Source organism: Myxine glutinosa, chromosome 12 (genome assembly GCF_964187855.1).
Source record: "Myxine glutinosa chromosome 12, kmMyxGlut1.1, whole genome shotgun sequence".
Classification (NCBI taxonomy): Eukaryota; Metazoa; Chordata; class Myxini; order Myxiniformes; family Myxinidae; genus Myxine; species Myxine glutinosa.
The window spans coordinates 27,976,788-28,001,151 of NC_136272.1; the positions used below are offsets into that span (position 1 = coordinate 27,976,788).

General features: G+C 43.2%; 1 protein-coding gene across 3 annotated transcripts in view; it reads right to left on the reverse strand.

The window, feature by feature from the left end:
• Positions 1 to 5,097: 5,097 nt before the first annotated feature.
• B9D2 (B9 domain containing 2) overlaps positions 5,098 to 24,364 on the reverse strand; it is a 79,676-nt gene continuing 60,409 nt past the window's right edge. Inside the window, exons 1-4 of one of the 3 annotated variants that reach the window (XM_078766639.1) lie at positions 20,915 to 21,091; positions 20,022 to 20,122; positions 10,893 to 11,018; positions 5,098 to 7,393 (exon numbers count right to left, since the gene is read on the reverse strand). In XM_078766639.1, coding sequence (XP_078622765.1) covers positions 7,080 to 7,393; positions 10,893 to 11,018; positions 20,022 to 20,109 — 528 coding nt within the window. In that variant the 5' untranslated portion in view covers positions 20,110 to 20,122; positions 20,915 to 21,091 and the 3' untranslated portion in view covers positions 5,098 to 7,079. The other 2 variants (XM_078766638.1, XM_068132928.2) reach the window with 2 other exon arrangements.

The window sequence follows — 24,364 nt, forward strand, 5'->3', positions numbered from 1 at the left end:
GGTACCTTATAGGTTTGTATCGTGGTAGATTTGTTTGAGGATTTGTGTTGTATTAAACATTTGAAGTGTCCATAGGAAATCCTACTGACTTCCTGATAAAACAATTATCTGCAGAATGCAAGCTGGAGATCTTGTGCAATTTTCATCTCGTGTAATTTGACCAGACATGGTCCAAAATGTTTGCTCAACAATGTCACAAACTTTTTTTTTCGATTCCTAGAATTTGGGGTATTCTTCCAAAATGCTGAAAGTGAAACTGATATGGAAACTGACCCAATTTTTTGCTCATATTTTTTGCTCAATTTTTTGCCCAGCTCATATTTTTGAAATCGAAGATATAGAAAAAGATAGAGGAAAAAATTTGGCCCACAGCATAGCTTAAAGGTGTGTGCATTTGCCCAGGTTCCGAACTCGACCCAGCTATAAATTACCATCCTGGTGTTTTGCAGGTAGATCAGTAAGGCATCGATGTGTGTGTGCCTCGGACGGACGTTAAGCCGGCGGATGATCCCACGGTGTCTTTCGCGAAGAGTCAGCGAGTTATCGCCGGCACACTAAACAAATTACAAATTCCTGATACGGTCAAATGGCCAGCCGGTTCCAGAAAGGCTTGGGTCAGAACCGGACCTCCAAGCCGTCCCCCCAATAAGGCGGGAACCATTGGGGTTAAATAGCACGAAGTCAGATGCAAAAAGAACATTCAAAACGATTTAAAATGAAGGATGAAATGTGCACAGATGACACCGACAGATTTTCGTCTCTACCACTTTTTATATTCCTCTGTATGCAGCCTGTGGCTGCTGGTTGCATCATCGCTGGAAGCACGACTGTGCTCCGTTTCCAATAAGCCGGTACTCATTTTGCCTACCTCGGAAGGTTGACAGGCCGAGTCAACCCACCTGGTGATATTTTAACGGCACGACAGGGGCTCAAACTCAAGACCCCTAAGATCTTAACCAACCACCCTGACTGTTAAACCAACACCAGGCTTACCATCACCGATATAAGTGATCACATTCCTTCCCTACCCTTTGGAAAAACCAAATGCGTTGGTTGTGGTGAGTGGGAATTTGTGAGAAAAATTAGGTGGTAGTGAGTAAGGTATTTCACCATCGTCAAGTGAGTCGCACAATCAACCAGAGGCAATTTTCAATTTGAACAAACATTCGTTTTTAAGATGTTGAAGTTAGTAGTTGTAGACGTATCTTTTATAAACAAACTGCAACATCGACATGATTGTAATGACTGAATGTTGTGAAATGTTACGACGAACAATGTTGTGGAGACGTAGTTTTAATCCAAGATGCCGACACCAATACAAACCTTGACACAATCATCTAATGTTATTACAAGGCCTTCAGAAAGTATTCACACCCCTTGACTTTTTCACATTTTGTTGTGTTACGGCCTAAATTTAAAATGGATTAAATTGAGATTTATTGTCACTGATCTACACATATTACCCCATAATGTCAATTTATTTATTTCTTTATTTATTTTTTGAATTTCTTTTACAAATTCATTAAAAATGAAAAGCTACAATGTCTTGAGTCAATAAGTATTCAACCCCTTTGCTATGACACTCCAAATTGAGCTTCGATGCATCCAATTTCCTATGATCATCCTTGAGATGTCTCGACATCTTGAATGGAGTCCACCTATAGCCAATTAAATTGATTGGACATTATTTAGAAAGAAATAGACCTTTCTATTATAAGGTTCCACAGTTGACAGTGCATGTTAGAGCAGAAACTTTACAATGAAGTTCAATGGACTGTCCATAGAACTCCGAACTAGAATTTTGAGGAGGTATAGATCTGGCGAAGGGTATAATACAATTTCTTGTGTTGAAAGTTCCCAAGAGCACAGTGAGCTCCATCATTAGGAAATGGAAAGAATATGGAACTATCCAGACTCTTTTAGAGCTGGTCGTCCAACCAAACTCAGCAACCAGGCAAGAAGAACCTTGGTCAGTGAGGTGACCAATAACCCAATGACCACTGTGACAGAACTACAGAGTTCCTTGGCTGAGATGGGGGAACCTGCCAGAAGGACAACAGCCTCTGCAGTACCTCACAAAGCCAGGCTTTATCGGAGAGCGGCCAGACGGAAGTTACTCCTGAGAAAAAGGCACATGATAGCACACCTGGAGTTTGTGAAAAGGCCCATGAAAGACACTGAGAGCATGAGGCAAAAGATTCTGTGATCTGATGAAACAAAAATTGAACTCTTTGGCCAGAATGCAAAGCGCTTCATCTGGCAGAAACTGAGCACAGCTCATAACCCTTCTAACACCATCCCTCTGATGAAGCATGGTGGTGGCAGCATCATGCTATGGGGATGCTTTTCAGAAGCAGGCACTGGGAGACATAAGGATAGAGGGAACAATGAATGGAGCCAATATAGGTAAATATTTGAGGAGAAGCTGCTTCAGAGTACAAAAAACCCTAGACTGTGGTGAAGATTTACCTTCCAACAAGACGATGACCTCAAGCACACAGCCAAAGCAACACTGGGATGGCTTCAGAGCAAGAACGTGAAAGTCCTTGAGTGGCCCGGCCAAAGCCCGGACTTGAATCCCATTGAGAATCCGTGGAAAGACTTGAAGATTGCTGATCACTGACGCTCCCCATCCAACTAGACAAATCTTGAACAAATCTGCAGGGAAGAATGGGAGGAACTCCCCAAACCCAGATGTGCAAAGTTGATCCAGGCACACACAAGAAGACTCGAAGCTGTAATTGCTGCCAAAGGCGTTTCTATGAAGGATTGACTCGGGGGGTTGAATGCCGATGTAAATTAGATATTTCTGTATTTTATTCTTAATTATTTAGCATAAATGACTAAAACAAAATTTCACTTTGACATTATGGGGTATTATGTGTTTATCAGTAACAAAAAATATTAATTAAATCCATTTTAAATTCAGGCTGTAACAAAATGTGAAAAAATTCAAGTGGTGTGAATACTTTCTTTCTGAAGGTGAAATGACATGCTGTGTTTTCTCTGCCACAAGTGAATGAATGATCGTTTTAAGGCCATTTTTCCCTGACAGAGCAGGGGTTAGCCTTGCGGGCCCCATGACAATCATGGTTCCCTGTTTGAGGACAAGTAGCATTATGAAAGACATTTCTCAACAAATATGTATGTACCTTACATAAAACCTCGAGTCAAAAGTAACATTGGTCCGTTCGACAGTTGCAGGCTCCAAACGGGGTGTCTGTGTGTGTGCAGAAGTAACAAGATAAGGGCGATGGTTCATGTACTCATGCGCACGGTGAGCTGCGCCCTTACTTGGCAAATCATTTGATCAAAGACACCAAGATTCTTCAGCAAGTATTTATCAAAAGCATCCTGCCAGTCTTCTCTTGAGTAGTGACGGCTCTGTTTCTGCTGCGTTGTCTATTGAATCGGTGCATTGCCTTCCTGATGATGACAGCTTCAAAGTCGGGCACAGATCCCTTCGGTAATAGTTTTCTCTTCTCGTAATCAACTCAAATTTCAAAGAATGTCTTTGGTTAGGGATTTTTTTTTATTGAAACGGTTCAAGGCAAAACACTGAACATGGAATACCCTTTGTGAAGGCCTTCGAGTTTGTTGCATGAAAAGTGCTGTATCAATTACTTAGTAAATATATACTTTTTTCCCCTTTTTTTTGTATACAAGATCGAGGTTCGTGTAAGAGCTAACATTAATAACAAAACAAACAAACGGACATATAAGACGAAATAAAGGGAGCGGGAGACAAGATGGGGAGAGAGGGGGAAGCACACAAGTACAACATTTGAGAGTAGGGACATCGGGAGATCTGTGGGAGGGAGAGGGCTTGGGGGGGAGGAGGCATGGGAAGGGGAAGGGGATGGGAGAGGTAAAATACACATGGACACACATAGGACTTCCAGGAAAGAAGTCGGTATTTCAAAAAAGTGGATCTGGGGTGAATTAACAGGGGGAGAAAAGATCAAGGTTTTGGATGGGGGAAGATAAGAGATGGTGGTGAACACCTGTTTTAAAGACCTGGAGGGAGGAGTGGGATTGAAGAGAGTGAGGGAGTTTGTTCCAGAGGTGGGAGAAAAGAGGAATGAAGGAGTGAAGGTGAGCAGAGAGTCTTGATTTTGGCAATTTCATCAGAAGAGGGTTGCTGGCAGATCTTGTGTGACCTGTAGGAATATTTGGGGGACAGAGCACAGACAGGGCTGGGGGAGCTAGGCCGGAGAGGAGTCGGTAGAAGACAGAAAGACCACCAACCTGCCTGCGGTGAGTGAGTGAAAGGCCCTAAGAGTTAGAGTTTGAGCCCTAAGAGTTTGACTGTTTCTTCCTCTCTACCGAGTGCCGTTCTAGCTCAAAATGTTATGGAAGAGTTATGACTAAATTTGGTGGATGAGTTGGTTAGGTGACAAGAACAAGCCCATTCGATTTTGGTTCAGGTCGGGATCGTGATCCGGCCTATCAGTGGGATACAAAATGTGAACTGTTCAACCTGGTGGAGGTATGCTCTCTACTGAGTACCATTCTAGTTATATTGGTTTCTACAACTCCAGACAACACACATCGTTTCCCCGAGCAAGTGTTGAGGCAAGCAGATTCTTTCACTCACGTCATCAAGTGTTACTGTCCATGCGCGAGGGGAGTGGCTCAAAAAAAGGAAATCTCAACAATATCTCAAAAATATCTCAACAATGGAGGTTTTCATGTTTTTTCATAGATTTTATCTTTTCTTTTTACATGTTACAAAAAATATCTTTTCATGTTACATCGAATCCTTTCATGTTTGCTTTGATGCATGGACAATTGTAATAACTAGAAACGGTACCCTCCCTCCGGGTGGGGCTCCAATTGGGAGGCCCAAATGAAAAGGCAAAATATCAGAAATTGAAGGCTTTTTTTTACTTTGAACGATTCATATGAACATCCGTTGAATCATATCACACACAAATCATCAAAATCTAAACAGTATTTGTAGAATTTCAATAAAAGCCACATCACTGTTCATATCGGTAAATATTATTCCATTATGTTTGGAAAAATTGGAAAAAAAACTGGAAAAACAATATGGCCTATTTTACTCCAGGGAGTCTCAGGATTACCCACCCAAAATATCGTTCCGATCGGTTCAGTCGTTTTTGCGGTACCTGGGAACAGATGGACAGACAGACATTTGGTGAATTATAGTAAGATAATTGCCCCCATACTGACGTCATGAGCACGTTATATTACTGGAGGAAGACTATACAGTACTATATTTACTTGTTTATGCTTCAGTTTATTGTACAAATGCAACTTAACAATGAAAACATGCATACAGCAATATTGTATGGTTTCAGAAAAAAAGTTCCATTGAATTATATTTATTTCCAGATACACTCGTGTAACAAGCTTCTTACTTTAACACGATGGGAAACTTGAACCATAACCGTTTTCTTCCTCAATTATACAACCTTAGCACTGTACATTAACTTGGACAAGGCCAAAAAAGAAAAAAATCCCACCCACAAAAAAACAAACATTTACTTTTCTGAAAACACATTTTCATACTGTGCACCTGAACGTAATTTGTTCATACCAATTATGTGTGAGCTGCACCGCGAAGCTGTGCCAATCACATGGCACGGCATTGGAAACTTTGACAAAATAAACCGGCGTTACTTCCCGCACTCCTGTAATCCAAAACAGGACGCATGAAGTTCATCGGCAGCGGAGATGTGCTATTGCCAGGAAGTTTCACAGGGAAATTCATCAAACAGCGGGCTACAAGCCATGCTTTAACACATGCACGTGGGCCATGCATGGGGAGAGCACCTACTGAAAATGGGAGGTAATATGTGTATGTATATATATATATATATATATATATTGCTCTGTTTGCCAGCATTAGTTGGTGGACGTTAAATATCTCATGGTGTCCTTCGTGGAGAGTAGGAGAGCTATTGCCAGCACTGTGGCCTAATTACAAATTCCTGCCCTGACTACTGTTGGGAAGGCAATGGCAAACCACCCAGTACAACCCTTGGTAAGAAATTGGTTTGATAGCACTGACGTTCCGTAAGAGTATGGTACATCAGAATACACAGACGTATACACACACACAGAGAGGCTTCTGTGGTTTGGAATAGTTGCACACGTACCCACATCCATGTGTGCAAAGGAAGTGTGGACTTTGAATGTTGTCTCTATTCCACCACAAAGTATCATCCGTGCAACTTCTATTTATCCGGTGTTTGGTGAGGTGCGTGCACACCGGAAATTGGAAAGCAACATAGGTTGGCACCATTGTCAATGGGAGAGGAACTTGTGGGTATATGACAACTTTGAACAATGACCTGTCTTATGTAGTCGGTATGGCAGACTTGTCCGATCTCCTGTGACACCGATGCTTCACTTCCGACGCTGGCACCGGCCCAGGGAAAAGTTAACTCGAGAAACCAATGCTTCAGAGAGGCGAGGACGTATACAGTGTTAGTTTTACAAAATCCAACTGATATCCAACGTGCGTGGAAAATTTTGTTTGAACCGAGGGCAGTGAATCACAAACAAGTAGTGTGCGAGGCAGTGACCCATTGCTTACTGTGTATAAAGAGAAATTATCCGAAAGTGCACTATTTGGAATGCGAATGTAAACAGCGCCTTCGCTTCTCCACCCGATCCTCCTACCCCTCCTCCAAAGCGGGTGAAAGTTTCTCGGAAGTTCTTGAGAAGTCACTCAATTCCTTGGCCCACAAACACCTGGCGTGTCTAAGGGATCAGGAAGGTAATGGAATGTGTTCTTTAGTTGAAGCATAGGAAAACTGCCCTGTCCAAACATACTCCTATGTAGTCATACAGAGATGGGGAAGATGAGGAGGTGGATCCCTATGGAAAGGCTCATTGTAGTCATTTTGTTTTCCTTTTGGTTTCCTTCTGTGCCGCAGGTGATGGAAATGATCTGGCTTTCTGCTCGATGAGAGATTTAAGATGCAGTTCTATGTACTCAGTGCTTTAGCCACCCATGCTTTACCTTATGTCCATTCTTTCCTCCTGCTTTTGGACATCACAATCACTTTAATTTGGTTACTTCCACCCATATTTCTATGAGCCAATGCTCAACTTTCTACGCCGTATTTATCAAAGTGTCTAAGTACCACTGCCAGTTCCAGATGTACCTGCCCGGCTGCCACTGTGTGCAGCCGATAGCGATTAGTGCCTCCATACACCAGATCGGCGCTCTTCAGTTGCGGCCCACCACCCACAAAGCCATGTGCCAACCGCTCCTGCCAGTTGCCCGTCGGACGCCAGGTGACACATGTCAGGCGATGGCAGCCTGGAGTGCTCGGGACATGGCAGAAGCCGTAGCCGAAGAGGTCACTGCGCCCAAAGTTGTCCAGATGCCACACTTGGAGGTGCAGCTTCGGCCAACCTACCAACAACGTAGCATGCAACATGTGACAAGGTACAACGGTAACCTTACATCACACACATTATAAAACCATGATATACTCACAGTCAACAGACACCTCTCTCTCTCTCTCTACCTTCATCTTCTCTACACAATCATCCACAGGATGTCTACCAACATTGAAGTATCAAACACAAATAAGGACTCGCTAACTGGTCCTGCAACATCACTGAATAATTGGAAACCAATGGTAGGTCCATCTGTCTGGCTTCAATACTATTGGAAGTAGATCTGACTACAAAACTGCCATTCTGGTGAGGTGCCACAAACATAGAATGCATCATAATGCAATGTCCTCAGAAGTAGACATTTCGCTGTCTTACTGGAACTCACAGAACATCTTTCACAAGCAAAGACTCTTTGTTTCTTGGTGGTCAATTAATCGTTCACTCCATAACAATGAGGAAAACACGAAGTGTAAGTTGAGTTCAAATAAAGTAAACAAACCTGATGGATAAGCCAATATCCTTTGAGGTCGGGGGGTGGGGGGAGCTAATTTAAAGTTCCTTTCCAAGGACAGCTCACTGTTGGTCAGATGAATATTGTTACGTTTGTAGGGGGTAGGCAATACCTTACTCAAGGTAGAAATGCATTGGTAGTGTGCTCCGACTGTCGTGAAGAAGAAGAAACCTCGATGTATCACAAGTAAGAAATTAGTGCAGACCGTATGTCGGGTAAACTTGTATCTTCACCCTCATGAAAGGAGTGGGGTTTATTAATCAGCGAGGGATTATGGGTAAATTAATCCCCTGTATGTAATTGCCTCTGTAATCTTTTCCTGTATTCCTTATGACATCGCACTACACACCATAGCCAAGCCAAGCAATCGACACCAAAATTAATGACACTAATTAAAAACCAACCAGGCATCGAACACTATCGCTAGTGCTGCAGCCGCTACATCACCACCTCAATCAGTCTGGGCTGTGGAGCCACACCCTGAAGAGCAGTGATTGGTCCGGAATTTGATTGGCCCAAGAACTGGTAAGAAGGAACTCGCTGATAGGAGTGGACATGGTGATGTCGTGAGATGGCGTCAGAGCCTTGGCAATAAAGGAACGCTGTGCCGACATTTTCTTCTTCTCTTTCTGGATCCAATAGCGAACGGTCGCTTATTGCTCTTGCGCAAGGAAGATTCATCACGAACAGTCATGTCCAGACATTTTGTCTCTTTCATCTTATTTCGCTCTCCTCATGGCTTTCTCTCTTGTGTTGCGGTGCTCCGGAGGAGGGACATTCTTAAACAACGGGGAGATATACGGTGTGCTCTTGATCGAGGGACATTGATTGGGAGCAGCCATGACTTTGTATCTCTCGGTTGCTGGATCTGGTGGTGAACGATCGTGTTCTGTCATCTTCATCGTGATCGTGAGGAGGAGGAACTGCGGTTTCCTGAGCAGAGACGAGTGGACGGGCGTGGCCTGTTCGCTTCGCACACAAAGCCAGGAGTGAGCGGAGCGCGCGGCGAGGCCTAGTTCACGCCCACGGAGTGCAGCCTGCGGTTTTCGCGTGCAAGAACGTAGAGGCCTCAGACGATATTTGACGATTCATGACGAGGTTCAAGAGCTGCTCAGAGCTAAGTGCCACACAAACACGTATTTATTTTCAGTTTTATTTCCCTTTGTCTGTATTCGGGTCTGTATGGGCGCGCTCCAATTAGGAATATAGTTTTATCGTGCATTATTTTGTGACCGGCATTTTCTTTAATAAATCCGGTATTTTTGTACATTTTCATTCCGTGTCGGTTTGAGTTGATTTATTGCAGGGTCGAGGACATCGGGTGGACTCGTGAAGGTAAGCGCTTACGGCTTCTCCCCCACTTGCTCCCCGCGCGTATAACGATGGTCTGCCATTGAATTGAACGCCTCAGAGTTAAAGCTCGTTTGGTCATCTGTGTCACCCTGCGGTGTTCACCAGAAGGCAGGCACGCGACAATATCCAACAAGATTCCAAAGCAAGATGAGGCAGTTCAGAGGTAAATACGCATCCTGATAAATGTTTTCCCACCGTTCCTAAATAAATGGATACAGTGAATGAAATATATATATATTTTTTCCGTATGTATAAGACAGATGTTTTGCTGCGACAAGTTGGTGAGTGGCCATGACACTTTTTTGAATGTTGGTGTTCAAAGGTGAGATTGATGCACACAACCTCTCAGCTGCTCTTTGGCTGCTTATCCTCAGATTGATGCACACAACCTCTCAATACACAAGCAGTTTCGATCGAGTGACTCGAACAAGCTGAAGAGGCATGAAAATTACCCAATTTTTTATTATTAAAAACGTACCTTAAAACAAAACAATTTTTGCTTTACATTAATTTGCTTTTTTTTCGATCGATCAGTCTGACCATAACGTTTGCGACTAAACAGCCTTCTCTCAATGCTGAAGTTGCTGCCACCTTTGTGCGACCAGATGAGGGCGCCATTGTTTAGGCCCAAAGTGAGCTGCAGTTCAACCTTCACAAGAACCAAAAGCTGTACAGCCTGAACTCTCAAGAAATCATTTGTCCATATCCCGACTTCCTCAACAAAGCCAGTTTTACACATTCCTAGTCCACAATAAGTTTTCGTCAAGGCACATGATCAGTCGGTTTTGGTGCTGCAAAATTAGTGTGCCGGCGTTAAACCACACGTTCTCTGTTTGGAATCTTTCCTCCGGATTGGCCGATGGAGGGTCAGGCTCATTTGAAGTTGACCATGTGTTGTGCTCCAGTCGCTTCATATGACGAGGTTCTAAGATGCACGGCCGACCATTCAATGCCATATCATAGGAAAGCAAGTACATTGTGGTGTAGACGTTGTTCATACCTTGGTGTGAATATTCTTATTTATGATCAGAATCTTGTAGTTTGTAAAATATTTTGACGAGATAGCAAGTGCTTTCTTAACATCTTCCGAGAAATCAGGAGAGCAAGTGAACTTCCACAAATAAGGAGATCCCATTGTGCTTTCAAACTCGGGCCATGGTCAGAGTCGCCATCCTGACTGAGAGGCTCGAAGAAGATTCATTGCCTTTCAAAAAAAAGAAGAAGAAGAAAACTCCGAAATAAAGTGCTACTACATAGGATGACACCTGACACACACATTGAAGCCATTGAATGCAGGAGGGAGGCTGCAGTGAGAGCGAGGCTCGATGAAGTGGAACTATTTGAGAAGCCTTGTCAAAATTTTGTACAAACGCACCGGTAGTGTTGTTAACCATTAACAATGTCACACCAATAAGAGATTTTATGGCAAGCGAAGAGGGCTTTTTGATGAAACAAAATGTGAGAAAATGCCTCGAGATCACCAGTCATAAACCACACCTCACACCCTTCCGTGCAACTAAATAATTTAACGGTCGATTAGGAGTCGTAAAAGGCAAGTTTTAGTGGCACACGGGGCGCATGAAATGGCCCGTTAGGGTAAAGAGCCAGAGTTCCATAACCGGCCATGTGGGTCGCTGGCGTGTCTAACCTTGGAGGCCTTTGGTGGCGTAGTGGACATCGATAGGGTGACACAGGTAGGCAACATCACCGGTATGAGGATTATCGACCTGCGTCTGGCCCTCGTGAAGACCTTCAATCAGTTTCCATGCTCTACCTGCTCACCCGACAGGGTAAAACACAGAATGAACTGCATTGCTAGGTAACATAACAGAAAACTTTTACCTTGTACCAATAATTGTGTATTTATGGTCCTGTGTTTATTACAGATGCAAGGAAGAGGAGGATGGGGAGCTCAATGAACGAAACTAAAAATTAGAAGAGGAAGAGGAGAGGAGATCCTAAGAATGAGAAATGAGCATAGGTGGATGTGAGAGGGAAGAGAAGGGAAATAAGTTTGGCAAAAGAGAGGTATAAGGGGGTAGATGTGTAAGGGGAATTTATGCATCATCTAGAGGAGAAAGTGAAGCTGAAGGGAGGGTCAATAATTTCTCTCATTTACGTATGTGAAAGGTACAAGGAACCTTTACAGAATAATTAATAATCTGAATATTAAAGGGACAAAACGGAGATGGGCACAATGGACATTACAATCCAGCAGTGATCGTCATGGTAATCAATTAGTCACGCCTTTCTGATCTAAAAGCTTTTGATCTCCTTTCATTTCTTCTATTTGGTTGTTCTCTGGCCACCCAGGCAGGGCAGACAATAGTGGTACTTCTGAAGGTATACTGCCTTGCACTATTAGTATAGCAGGCCCCTCCATTGCTAATCTGTCTTCTGTTTTAAGCAGCCATCTTTCTTTAAGACTAGTCTCCCATATCTCCTGCCCCTGATATTAACTCAGCGTGGGAATTCTTCCACAGAATCCTGCTCTCTCTCTCTCTCTCATGCACATATTCATCCCATCTCGTCTTCAGTTATCCTACCCTTCTTTCAGCCCAAGATGCACTGAATCCCGTGGTGAGGTAGTTGCTTTGAAACAACTTGTCTTCTCTTCCTCAATGCCAGACATGAGATCAGGACATTCTCTTCTTCTTTTTTCATATGCAGCACAAAGCTACAGGTAGCATCATTGGCAGAAGGTGTGGTTGTTGTCGCTAATGCAGGGCCCCTACTACCAGTAGCTAATGTAGGTACACTGGGACTCATTTCGCAGACCTTGGCAGGATGACAGGCTGAGTCAACCCCACCTGGTGTTAATTCAACAGCAGATCGGGAATCAATCTCAGGACCCGGGATCCCATGCCAGACACCCAGACCGTTAATCCAACACCAGGCTTAGGACATTCTCTCTGGACGTACGTTGAGCTTTCGATACAGTCTGGCATCCTGCCTTGTTCTCCAAAATCTCTGCCTATGGTATTCAAGGCCAACTCCACTCTTAGGTTACTGACTTGCGCTACTCTCGTAGCCAATGCGTGGGTCTAAAATCTAAACGGAAACCTTTCATCTCTCCCTGTCAAGACTGGAGTGTCTCAGAACAGTGTTCTGGGCCCAGACCTATTCTTAATCTTCATTAATGATCCCTCAGACTCTCTGAAAAATCCTCTATCGCTTTGTTGATGACTCCACCCTCTCTCATCACATCCCTCATCCTTCAGATAGGCAGGCAGCAGTCTTGTCCTTCTCTTTAGACCTTGATAGAATCACAAACTGGTCATACACTTGGAATAGGTCTTTCAATCCTGACAAATCTCACTCTCACTCTTTCTCTCCAAAAAGACCATCTGGCAAACACTCCCATCTACTTTCTTAACAATCCTCTTGAAGAAGTACAGTCACTCAAGATTTTGGGTCTCAGTATCAGCCATGACCTTTCTTGCGCGAACCACATTTCTAAGTTGGCCTACAAATTCAGTTGCCGACTGGGTATCCTCCGTTGTGCAAAGTCCTTCCTTGGAACACCTGAACTCTTATCCACCGACAAGGCCTTCATCTGCAGCTTGAAGTACTGCTCTCCTCTCTGGGCTGGTGCTCCTGCCTCACACCTCATTCAGTTTGACGCTGTGGAAACCAATGAGTAATGATCATTGGAATCTCCTGCGATGAAGCTAAGTCTATGGGCCTATCACTTTGCCATTGCAGACGGGTTGTGGTATCTCCTGTCTTCTATGGCCTCCTTTTGGTCTTGCACACTGTCCGGGTTTGTTGCATCCGATTTCCATTAGCTTTGTTTGGATCGAGTGTTATTCATGATTAGGGACCCCAACATCAAATCGTATGTCGAATAACAGTAAGATTTAATCAAGCCTGTCAGAATGCACGGTTCGTCAGAACGCGCGGTAATCAAGCATTGCGATACATTATGTAATCAAGCACGTTATGTAATCAAGCGTTAGATTTCACAAATTACGAAAAAAAATAGCATTACGTAATTAATGAATGGCAACCATACAGAGTTTAAGCAATCCATGACCGTGTGACCAATACGCTCGAACTGATATAACCGTGGGGAGGGTAACATGGATAAGAGGTGTTGAGTTAATCTTTTTTAATAGAACATTAAATGTGTGTTTCCCAATCGCGCTGTTCATATTTTAAGAGTGCTTTAAATGCGCGTTTCTCAATCGGCCCGTTTACTGGATTTTGCGCAGGTTGTGACCACAGCACGCGCGGTCAGTTTTACGGCGTACTCAATAAGACAATGCCGTCTAGAACACCATTTGTCTGTCTGTATGTCCCCACACAACTTAAACGTACACCAATTAGAGCTTAGGTTCTGGTCACATGACAGGGGACGCGTTTAGTAACCATTACAGTTGCATATTTTACTAAAAGGAAATCTAATAACCTTCTGCGGAACGCTTTGGGGTCCCAGCGGGTGGCGTAAGGTAGGCAGGAGGTTTCAGCAATTCCTCAATAAAAATATGATTTTGAAATGCGATCGACATGGACCTTGCTCCCGAATCCAGAAGTGAACAGATGATGACGGGTTCGCTAGCTTGATATCTCAATACAATCGTAATTTAAAATTATATTTTGATATATTGATACCATGGTATCAATTTCTGATTGGAATGATGAATGATGCTGTTTGGAATGAAAATATAGAGAACGTGCTGTCAATGCCTAACGTTGGAGTGAAGGTGGCACTGGAATGTGGAATTTATTGCTTCATCTTTTGCCATTCGTCATTTTTTTACCCAAGTCATTCACGAATCGGCTGTCCATGCCTGAAGTAAAAAAAATTAATACTTGCATTATTTGCTAACTGGTAACCTCACCCAGGTCATACTATCCTCTTCAACTACAGTGTCAAACAAGCCCGGCTACGCCACTGTTAGACTATCGGTCATGTTGCTTTTGTTTTTTGTTAAGCCAACAGACCATTCTGCAATGATGTTCAAATCATGTTAAAACAATGATGAAGGTTAATGCTCCAAATAGGCCTTTGCACGCAGTATTGTGTCCCACACCCATAACTCATTAATATCTCTTCATAACCAAGGCCTCTCCTGCTCTGGAACTTTGATGATCACTTTGTGTTGCCTTTTTCACTTCCAACTCCAAAGTTTACAATAGAAGATAACAGCTATGCTGAAAAATAAGTTTACACTTCTTCCTCACCCCAAGCCTCATCAGCATGAAGAGCTCCTATGTATTAGGATGGACACTCCTTTTTTCCTCTTCTGTTCATTTCTTTTTTTTCTTTTTTTTCCTCCACCCTCTCTTTCAATCTCCTTTAGACATCCCCAAGAGGGTGAGAAAGCTTCAGAAACGACAAACCAATTTTTTTCCTTGCTGCAGGCGCCCCGCAAAGCAGGGCAAATCGTGGCGCTGTGGCACTGATCGGCTCTAAGACAACTCTCCTAAAAAGCATTTTCGGAGTCTGCCTTGAGGCACAAGACAGAGCGAGCCATCGGTTGCTGGCCACTGGCATGGGCGTTCAACTCATTTCAGCCAACTCCAAGGGCATGTAGGAATGCGGCTTGCAATGGTGTCAGGTTCCATTACCTCTCAGAGCTAACACCTGGTACAAGAGAGACCCCCGTAGCAAGGAAGATGCAACCTGGAGCCCATTCAGCCTTCCTTGTTCTGTTTTTATCTCTGCTTTTAAGTGCTCATCAAAAGATGTGCCTCAGCTGTAAGGATTTGTATGTTTGAGTATATCTTGATAATGGCACACTCACTGTCTGACCAGGTTTTCACAACAATGAACACTTTGTTTCAAACAATAGTCCATTTAAATCAGAGTTGTATTTTGATTGCCAAGGACAGATTTGTTGAACAGTCCAATCAGCTAAGGGCCAATTTCTGATCCACAAACTTCCCATCAATTCTGGAAACTTTGCCCGACTTGCTCTAAGAAGTATTAGGTTCTGGAGAATGTCTGCACAAACGGTGACATTAACGTTGATTTCACGCTCAATGTAGCATCGCCCAGAAAAAACACCATCATCATATCAGTACCATCTCAGAATGCAATGTCAAAGTCTTATGAGACTTGATGCATCCATTGCTGGCATTACATCACTCATTGTGACACAACGAACATTCCGAGGACGTCACTGTTGGGTGATGAAAACATTTTGTACATATAAGTATATGGCTGACAGGATGGCCTAGGACACTCGCCTTTAAGCTGTCTAGCCTGGGTTCGAATCCCGACCGAGCTATAAACTGACAGTTCGGTGTTTCACAGACAGGGTGATTTATCAATGTGTGATGATGGATGTTAAACTGGGAATGCCATCTGCCAGCATGGGTTGGTGGACGTTAAAGATCCCACGATGTCCTTCGAAAAGAGTAGGCGAGTATTGCCGGCACCATGGCCAAATTTCTTCCCTAACGAGGTGAATGTCAGGCCTGGCCAGGTGGGTTCGTCAAAAACTTGGGCCAGGATTGCGCCGGCCAACCCCTCAAGGTGGGATAAGAAGTGGCTGTTGAAGAGAAACATATATTCATATGTACTAGCAACGGTACCTGCCCTACGGGCGGGGCTTCAATTGGGAGGCCCAAATGAAAAGGCAAGATATCGGAAATTGAAGGCTTTTTATTTTATTTTAAACGATTCATATAAACATCCATTGAATCATATCACATGCAAATCATCAAAATCTAAACAGTACATGGCACCCATTTTGAAAAAATATTGAATTAAAAGGGCCTCATCCTCCTTTTTTTTATCCGGACGATCAACTATTGTTTTTTTATTTGGCCCTAAGTATGTAAAGAGCGGCTCAGTTTTAATACCGTAAAATGCTTCGCGGATTTTCATGGCGGTCAATGACGTCAAATTACTTTCGTGCGCGTTAAAAACATTCCTCTTCAGATAAACTGTATTTCGTTTTTTTTCGTGGACTTGCATTCTAAACTTGCATTCAGTTGTATTCTGCCATGAATGACGACAATGACAACAGAACCATTGAGATGCGGAAGAGCGCGTGACAAATCTGCAAAACGGAAGCGGCCGCTACACGTCTTTCTCAGTCGCACGTTTATGTGTGAAGAGTGTGCGCCGAATCTGTAACATGGAAGCGGCCGCTACACCTGTTTCTCAGTCGCTTTGCACATGCTGCCATGTTTCTTCGGAGCCGCACGTTTATACAGGAAGAGTTTGTCAGGAGTCGATCTACTCTCTCCTGGTACGTATAATTTCAACAAAAGCCACATCACTGTTCATATCGGTAAATATTATTCCATCGTGTTTGGAAAAACTGGAAAATTGGAAAACTTGGTAAATTGGAAAAACAATATAGCCTATTTTACTCCCAGGGGTCCCAGGAATACCCACCCAAAATATCGTTGCGATCGGTTGAGCCGGTTTTGCGGTACCTGGGAACAGACAGATGGACGGACATTTGGTGAATTATAGTAAGATGTACTGTGTATATACAGTGCATTCAGAAAGTATTCAGACCCCTTCACTATTTTCACATTTTGTTATGTTGCAGCCTTATGGGAGCGAGACATGGGTAATGAACGTAGAGCAGCAACGAAGGCTGGAAAGGGTGGAAATGCGAATGGTTCGATGGATGTGCGGAGTATCGTTGAGAGAGAGGAAGACAAATGATGAATTGCGAAAGATGATGGGAATATTGCCTGTGATTGAGGCTGTGAAGAGGAACAGGTTGAGATGGTTTGGTCATGTGTTGAGGAAGGATGAAAGTGACTGGTTGAGAAGAGTGATGGAAATTAATGTAGAAGGAAGTAGAGGACGGGGAAGACCGAGAAAAACTTGGCTAAAGATGGTGGAAGAAGAAATGCGGGCAAGGGGGTTAACAAGGAGAGATGCAGAAAATAGGGCAAAATGGAGAATATTGTCATGGGGACCGCAAGGCTAACCCCCGCTCTAGCAGGGAAAATGGCCTTAAAATGCATGTTGGTGTTGTTGTGTTATGTTGCAGCCTTATGCTGAAATCGTTTAAATTCATTTTTCCCCTCATCAATCTACACTCAATACCCCATAATGATAAAGAGAAAACAGGAATTTAGAAAGTTTTGCAAATTTATTAAAAAGAAAAAACTGAAATATCACATTGACATAAGTATTCATACCCTTTGCTATGACACTTGAAATTTAGCTCAGGTGCCTCCCATTTTTCTTGATCATCTTTGAGATGTTTCTACACCTTGATTGGAGTCCACCTGTGGTAAATTCAATTGATTGGACATGATTTGCAAAGGCACACACCTGTCTATATAAGGTCTCACAGCTGACAATGCATATCAGAGCAAAAACCAAGCCATGAGGTCAAAGGAATTGGCTGTGGAGCTCAGAGACAGGATTGTGTCGAGGCACAGATCTGGGGAAGCCTACAAAAAATCTCTGCTGCATTGAAGGTTCCCAAGAGCACAGTGGCCTCCATAATTTTTAAATGGAAGAAGTTTGGAACAACTAGGACTCTTCCTGGAGCTGGCCACCCGGCCAAACTGAGCAATCGGGGGAGAAGGGCCTTGGTAAGAGAGGTGACCAAGAATCCGATGGTCACTCTGGCTGAGCGCCAGAGATCCTGAGTGGAGATGGGAGAAACCTCCAGAAGGACAACCATCACTGCAACACTCCACCGATCTGGGCTTTATGGCAGAGTGACACATTTTACATTACTCAGAATTTCCACGGGTCCTTGCCATTATCCTATCAAAGGACATTCCTAGCAAACTCCCGAAATATTCCACACTTGATTGGGAATGAACTCCCTTAAAACAGTCCAGTGTAAAACACACACACACACACACACACACACACACACACCAAATTCCCCAAATGATCATGCTGGTTGAGAAAGCAATGGATATATGGAATACCACATTAATACTGCAGCACTTGGAACGAAAAAAAAAAGAAATGCCACGAGTGAAGATACGACGCGGGACGGGAACTTCCAGGGTGACAGCGTTTTCTCCCCTTCTGTTTTACGTGGCACTGGACCCACTGAGTAACCTCATTAATGAGCAAGAACACAGATACACCCGAACAACCAATAAAATAACGTCCAAAGAAACAAGAAAGGTGACACATCTCCTGTACATGGATTATTTAAAACTCTTCACACGAAATTGGCAGAACAACTGAAATTAGTGAAACGGTACTCCGACGGCATCCAAATATGATTTGGCCCAGATAAGTGTGCCAAGTGCACATTCGTACAAGGCACACCAACAAAAATGGACAACATAAAAATCAACCGAGATACAATGCAGGAACAACAACAATACACAACGAAGCATCTTACAAAAATACCGTGGAGGAGAAGAGGGCCACTAAATATGTCACAAACAAATACACAACACACACCAACAACATTTTAAGCATTTTAAGGCCATTTTCCCTGCTAGAGCAGGGGTTAGCCTACATCGAATTTGTCACAAACAAATACGCAAAACAATTACCAAACAATACCTACATAGAATGATCCTGAAAACATACCTCACTTTGAGAAACAAAATCAAAGTCATAAACCAACTTGCATACCAGTGTTCCAATACAGCTGTGGAATAATAAACTGGCCACAATTGTGTATCAACAAGTTAGATATCAAAACAAGGAAACTCCTCACTATCCACAAAATGTTCCACAAAAATCAGTCCATCCCGAGAATGTACCTGCCGAGACGAAAAGGAGGAGGTAGCGGCCTGATGGATCTCACCCAAGTGCACAGAGCGATCACTGTAAGATTAGCAGCGTACGTAAAATGCTCAACAGACTACCGAATACAATTTGTATGCATACACGAAGGTAACAAACTCAACAGGGTATTCCTAAACCACCTAGCAAAAAACATACAAAACATGTGAGAATAGAAGATGTCATGCACCAACCCAAAACAAAATCAAATACAGCCTTGACAATTGCAAAAAAGACAAAATAAAAATGTAAGATGAAATATCAACAGATATACACTGACAACTGGTACAAAGACACAAGAGCAGGAAGGTATAAAAAGAGTTGGACAGATTGGGAATAGACAAAGAAGGATCACTGGAAAGGCTAAGGAGAGGTCGAGTCAACTGGGATGGAGAACGAATCGTAATAAGACCAAGGACAGAACACAAATGACGATAAAAAGATGACAGGACTGAGCCAATCGGACAGGTGTAGGTTTTGCAACATAAAAAGAAAAACAGGAAGCACAAGCCAACTCCTATTGGGATATAAAAACACTCATGTCAGAACAGTTGTACAGCCAAAGGCACAACAAGGTATGTAGAGTAATCCACTGTCACGTCAGCAGGAATTTCAATATCTGAAGAGCGCCAAAATCGTACCAGTGATTATTGGAGCAATGGGAATGATGAAGAACCTTACAGAGATATTAAAAACCATCGCTGTGAATATTAATACAAACCAACTGCAGCTGGAAGCTGTCCAGGTCTTGGTGACGATCCTGAAAATAGCCGTCGGGACAAAACTTTGAGAAGAAGAAAACTTCATCTCTTGGTCCATGAATCGTGACCTCCCCCCCCCCCCCATCCCTCCCCCCAACCCCTTACCGAAATGAAGGTGGATACTTCGAGACCCGGAAGGACTTTGTTCCACCTTCCAAAACCCACATACGGAGATAACGACGAACGACACACACGCACACACACACACACACACACACACACACACACACACACACACACACACACACACACACACACACACACACACACATCTCGTTTAACCACCCCTCCTTCCACAAGCAATTCTCAAGGTATGCCCTGCACTTACCAGCATGTATCCCCCACTTGCAAAAAAGGCTGTGCTTGGGAAAGCCGCTGGCACTGACAAGCTGCCCGATGATGTGCAATTCCGCCATCCCAGAGCGCCTTCTGAAAACACATTTTTCATTTCTCACACTCATTCATTTCTCACACTAGGCATTTGTCTATGCTTACTAATTCACTCAACGAGTCAGACATTAATCTACAGCAACTGCGGTGAAATGGATGATCGTTCCCTTGCAAATCCAACATCAATATACCTCCATACATCTCAATAAATTAGAGCTTACTTACCCTAATGGTCTTGATACCATATTTAAAGCATTATTTACCTTTTCACAACAGCACTATTGGACCAATTCATGGGGACACCTTTGTGTCATAAATTCCCCAGACTGATGTAGTTTTCCTTGACCAGTGGGGTCGTTGCAGGACAAAGCAGACCAGGGATGTATCCACACAAGACAGCAGCTATGATCCAGGGCGAGGCTAGGGTGACATCACCCAATGAGGTCCTTTCATCGCCTAGGAATTAGTCGGGATATGTTATGCCTGCATGTAAGGAATACGTGCTCCGTGATGCGTCGCACAATGTGCACAGCGGCAGAAGGGTGTATATTTGATGTCGTCGGATTTACCTTCAAACATGTTACAGGTAGGTCGTCCTGCTGTCATGTCCAATTATCGAGGTCGTATGTTAGAGTGAAGATTAATTGCCAGAAAACAAATGCGCTCTGGATTCCACCAGATGCAGCATGGCTGCCGGACCAGACGTAACACTTCAACTATGTCGATAATTACAATTAAAATACAAATAATAGGCATTGTTAATATTAAAGTTATCCATGTTAAAGTGTAAACGTGACAATAAAACAAAACTTGTGCTTTGGCTTCACGAACCTGTTAGAAAGGAATCCACGGCGGCCGAGTTGACGAAACACGTGACACGACAAGGGAAGCGCCGCGTCGCTAGGCAACAGCAAGGCTTCTGCCCATTGGTCGGCGTTTAGTAATGGGCCAATAAGAACGCGCGTGTTCGGGGTACGTCATCCTCTTCCTCATAGTCGCCTCACTATATTCTGAATTGTCTTCATCATTGTATCGGTTTGCATATGTTAGTCCAAGTCAGGTCGTGCTGGTTTGATTAATTATGCATGCGGCACTTTTCACCCCGAGCAGGACAGAATACTTCAGTGATCGTTTCGTGTTCGAGTCACTTTGGGGTGGAGGTTGTTATCTGTTATCGAGAGAGTTATACTGAGTTATAGTTATTAGTATCCCTAACTTAAGGTTCATCTGTGAAAAAATTTAAAAGAAGCTAATTTCAACTGATTTGGGTAGGTATGGGTATGGACAACTACCAAAAAAAAGTAAGGAGGGATAGGGGTTGGGGAAACCTTTTTATTAGAGGTCAAAGGTCATTGACCTCTGCCTAAATCATATAAAATTGTATTTCAGCAACAAAATATGGTATATAGATGATCTTGGTGTCAAAATGCACAGGATTACGAAAGAAGATGACATAGAATAATGACTGACCCATGGAACCAATTACTGACCTCCGAAAATGAGGTCAAAGGTAAAAAATAGACGTCTTATCACCAAAATATCATATCAAATATCATATTGGTAACAGTAACAGAATTATACCAAGATACAAACTAAATATGAAATGGATTCTTCACCACCAAAATACGAGGTTAATGGTCAAAATAAGCAGGGGGGGGGGGGGGGGGGTAAAGTTAATTAGTGTCAAATAGTTTGTGTATGTAAAGTATATGTGAATTTATAATCAACAATTTGCAGAATACTACTCACAACTTAGAACTTACAGTATCTATCGGCAACAACAAATTAATAATACTCAGTCTGTTTCCTCTTCATCGCCACCAATTTCTTCTTCTGCATCTATGCTATCTGTTCCATTGTCGCAATGCCCACAGCACACTCCACATGCAGATACACACGACATGCGAGCTTTCATGCAGCTGCATCTCATTGTTTGACATTGCCTCTCCCCTTCCTTGCAGTTGCAACAAATTACTTTCAGAAGGTTGTCTGGCGCGATACCAACAGATAGCATTTTTGGTCTGAGTTTTCTGCTGGAATCTAACTCCCATCCTCTTCCTTTGGGATCAAGAATAGAGGTGTCAAGATGCTTCCATACCACAACTTGAAGATGGACACGAAGGGAATGTTGAGCTGTTGCATCTTCCGTTGGTGGTAGGCGGTCAGGATCGATTTTGCCCTTGGCTGCTTGCTTCTTGAACTTCATGTAGCGAGACTTTTCTAGGGGAGTATCCCCACAGCCATATGTGATCTGCATGGCTTTTAATCCAGCTGTTCGAATTATGGAGTCGGTTGAAGTGGGACTTGTGAATGCAGTAATGACACTGGCAGGAAATCTGCATTTGTAGAGAGCACATTTGGTATGTCCATGAATGCATGAAACAGTGTCGTTTCCAGACCAGCCATACTTGAAGAGGAACTCTTCTTTGTCTCCGATGTGTATGCTAGAGATGTCGTAAAGACCACCGAAATCTGCTTGTAAATAGAAATTAGTACAGTGGATAGGCCTATGATAGCAGAGCAATATCAAAATATCAGTGTCCTGGGCGACAACAACAACTGGGGATTTAACACTTGCGACCAAGTCCATTGCAGACCTAACAATCAGCGTGTCACCATCATCTTTTGCTTGGCGTACAGTGATATTGTGGCTTGCCATCTCTGCAGATATCATCATGATTAAGGCTCCTTTGTTCTTCTCATTTGCCAGGAAAACCTCCCTGTCACATGATATAGTCAATTCCGGTGTGACCCTCATGTCCGGAGAAACCTTCTTCCCAGCCATCCGCCGCATATGTTCATGGTCTTTCGTTGATGATTCCTCCCCGTAGCCATCAAACACTACAGTAGCATCCTTGAATTTGTTGTCAACATATCTGACATATGTATCAACTATAGTCTTGATGGTTGCACCGCTGGACCACTTTACCTGATGAAGTAGCCACCCTCCATCAACAACATGCATCTTGCTGTTTATGTCCACGTCAAGTATTGTAGCTGTTTCCTTGAGCATCTTGCCAAATTCATGCTTTTTGGGTTTTCTCATCATGCGATCCATTGTGAAGAGAGATGTTGGGACCGGGGTCAGCTCAAATTTGAACATGTGTTCGATCCCTTCATCTCTCTCTGCCATGAAAATCGGTCTATTGAAAAGAAGGGTCTTTTCGATGTAGATCCTCTTGTCGCCTACCTTTACTTTCTTCTGAAGTTCAGCCAGATTTTTGCATTTCTTTGCTGTCTTCATGCTCTTAACCGGTGACGCATTATCAAGATCCTTTTGCATTTCATGGCCTATCCTCACTGCATCATCACAGTTGACAATTGACTTGTCGGTAGTTATTACTCCAAATGGAGGCCAGCACGACACTGGTAACCTGTCCTGGTAACGAAGTAATGGTGTTGGGGTCTTTTACCTGAAATGAAAAATGAAATATTATTTTACATAGCTAAGATGATAAGTAAATGTTCCACAAATAGTAACTGAAATGTGGAATGATTTCTGTGCTACTATCAGTAAATGAAACAGATCTATACTAACCTCTATGAAGGGGTTATGAGTTGAAAACCATGCAGAAATCAACTTGACGTGCTGGCTGTCTTTCTCTAGACGCTTTGCCCCAAGGTCTGTGTGGGTCCTCTTACTCCGCTTTCCACCAATCATTTCTTCCATCAGGTCCCCCATAAGCTTGAGATGTGAAAACGTACCAGCCCATACTTTCACAGAGCTCTCGTTGCGCATTCTTCCTCTTGTTAAGCCTCCATTTGACTTGGCTTTCCGCATGAGTGTCTCTTCGATTGTCTGGTCAGAAAATTGTCCAGAAAATTGCTCATCGCTGTAGCGTGTTGTGTGATTCCCCTCCATGAAAGCTTCATACACCTTTTGTCATCATTTACTGCTTGAGACACCTTTTGTCGCTTTGGTCTTGGCGCATGCTCTTGCTCCTCAACATCTGGCTCCTTTTGCATGAAAAGGGTTCGGCATCTACGATGGACTGTCATAGGAGTGTTGCTACTCCATTTTTGTTCCAATCGCTCCAATAATGAAGAGTTGTTGATAAGTCTACACTGCTCTATTAGATTCTCATATCCCTTTCTGTACAACCTCTGTAGCTTTCCTGCTTCTGAAAAGTCCTCACTACATATTTCACATACATCCATCCTGGTAATTTTGTTATTTTACAGTATTGTTCCAAAGGCCTCAGGGAACTTTTGGGACATCTCACTGCACTGGGGTAGTCAAGGTACATGTAGGCTAGCTAGGTTTTCTCAGTAATCACTCCT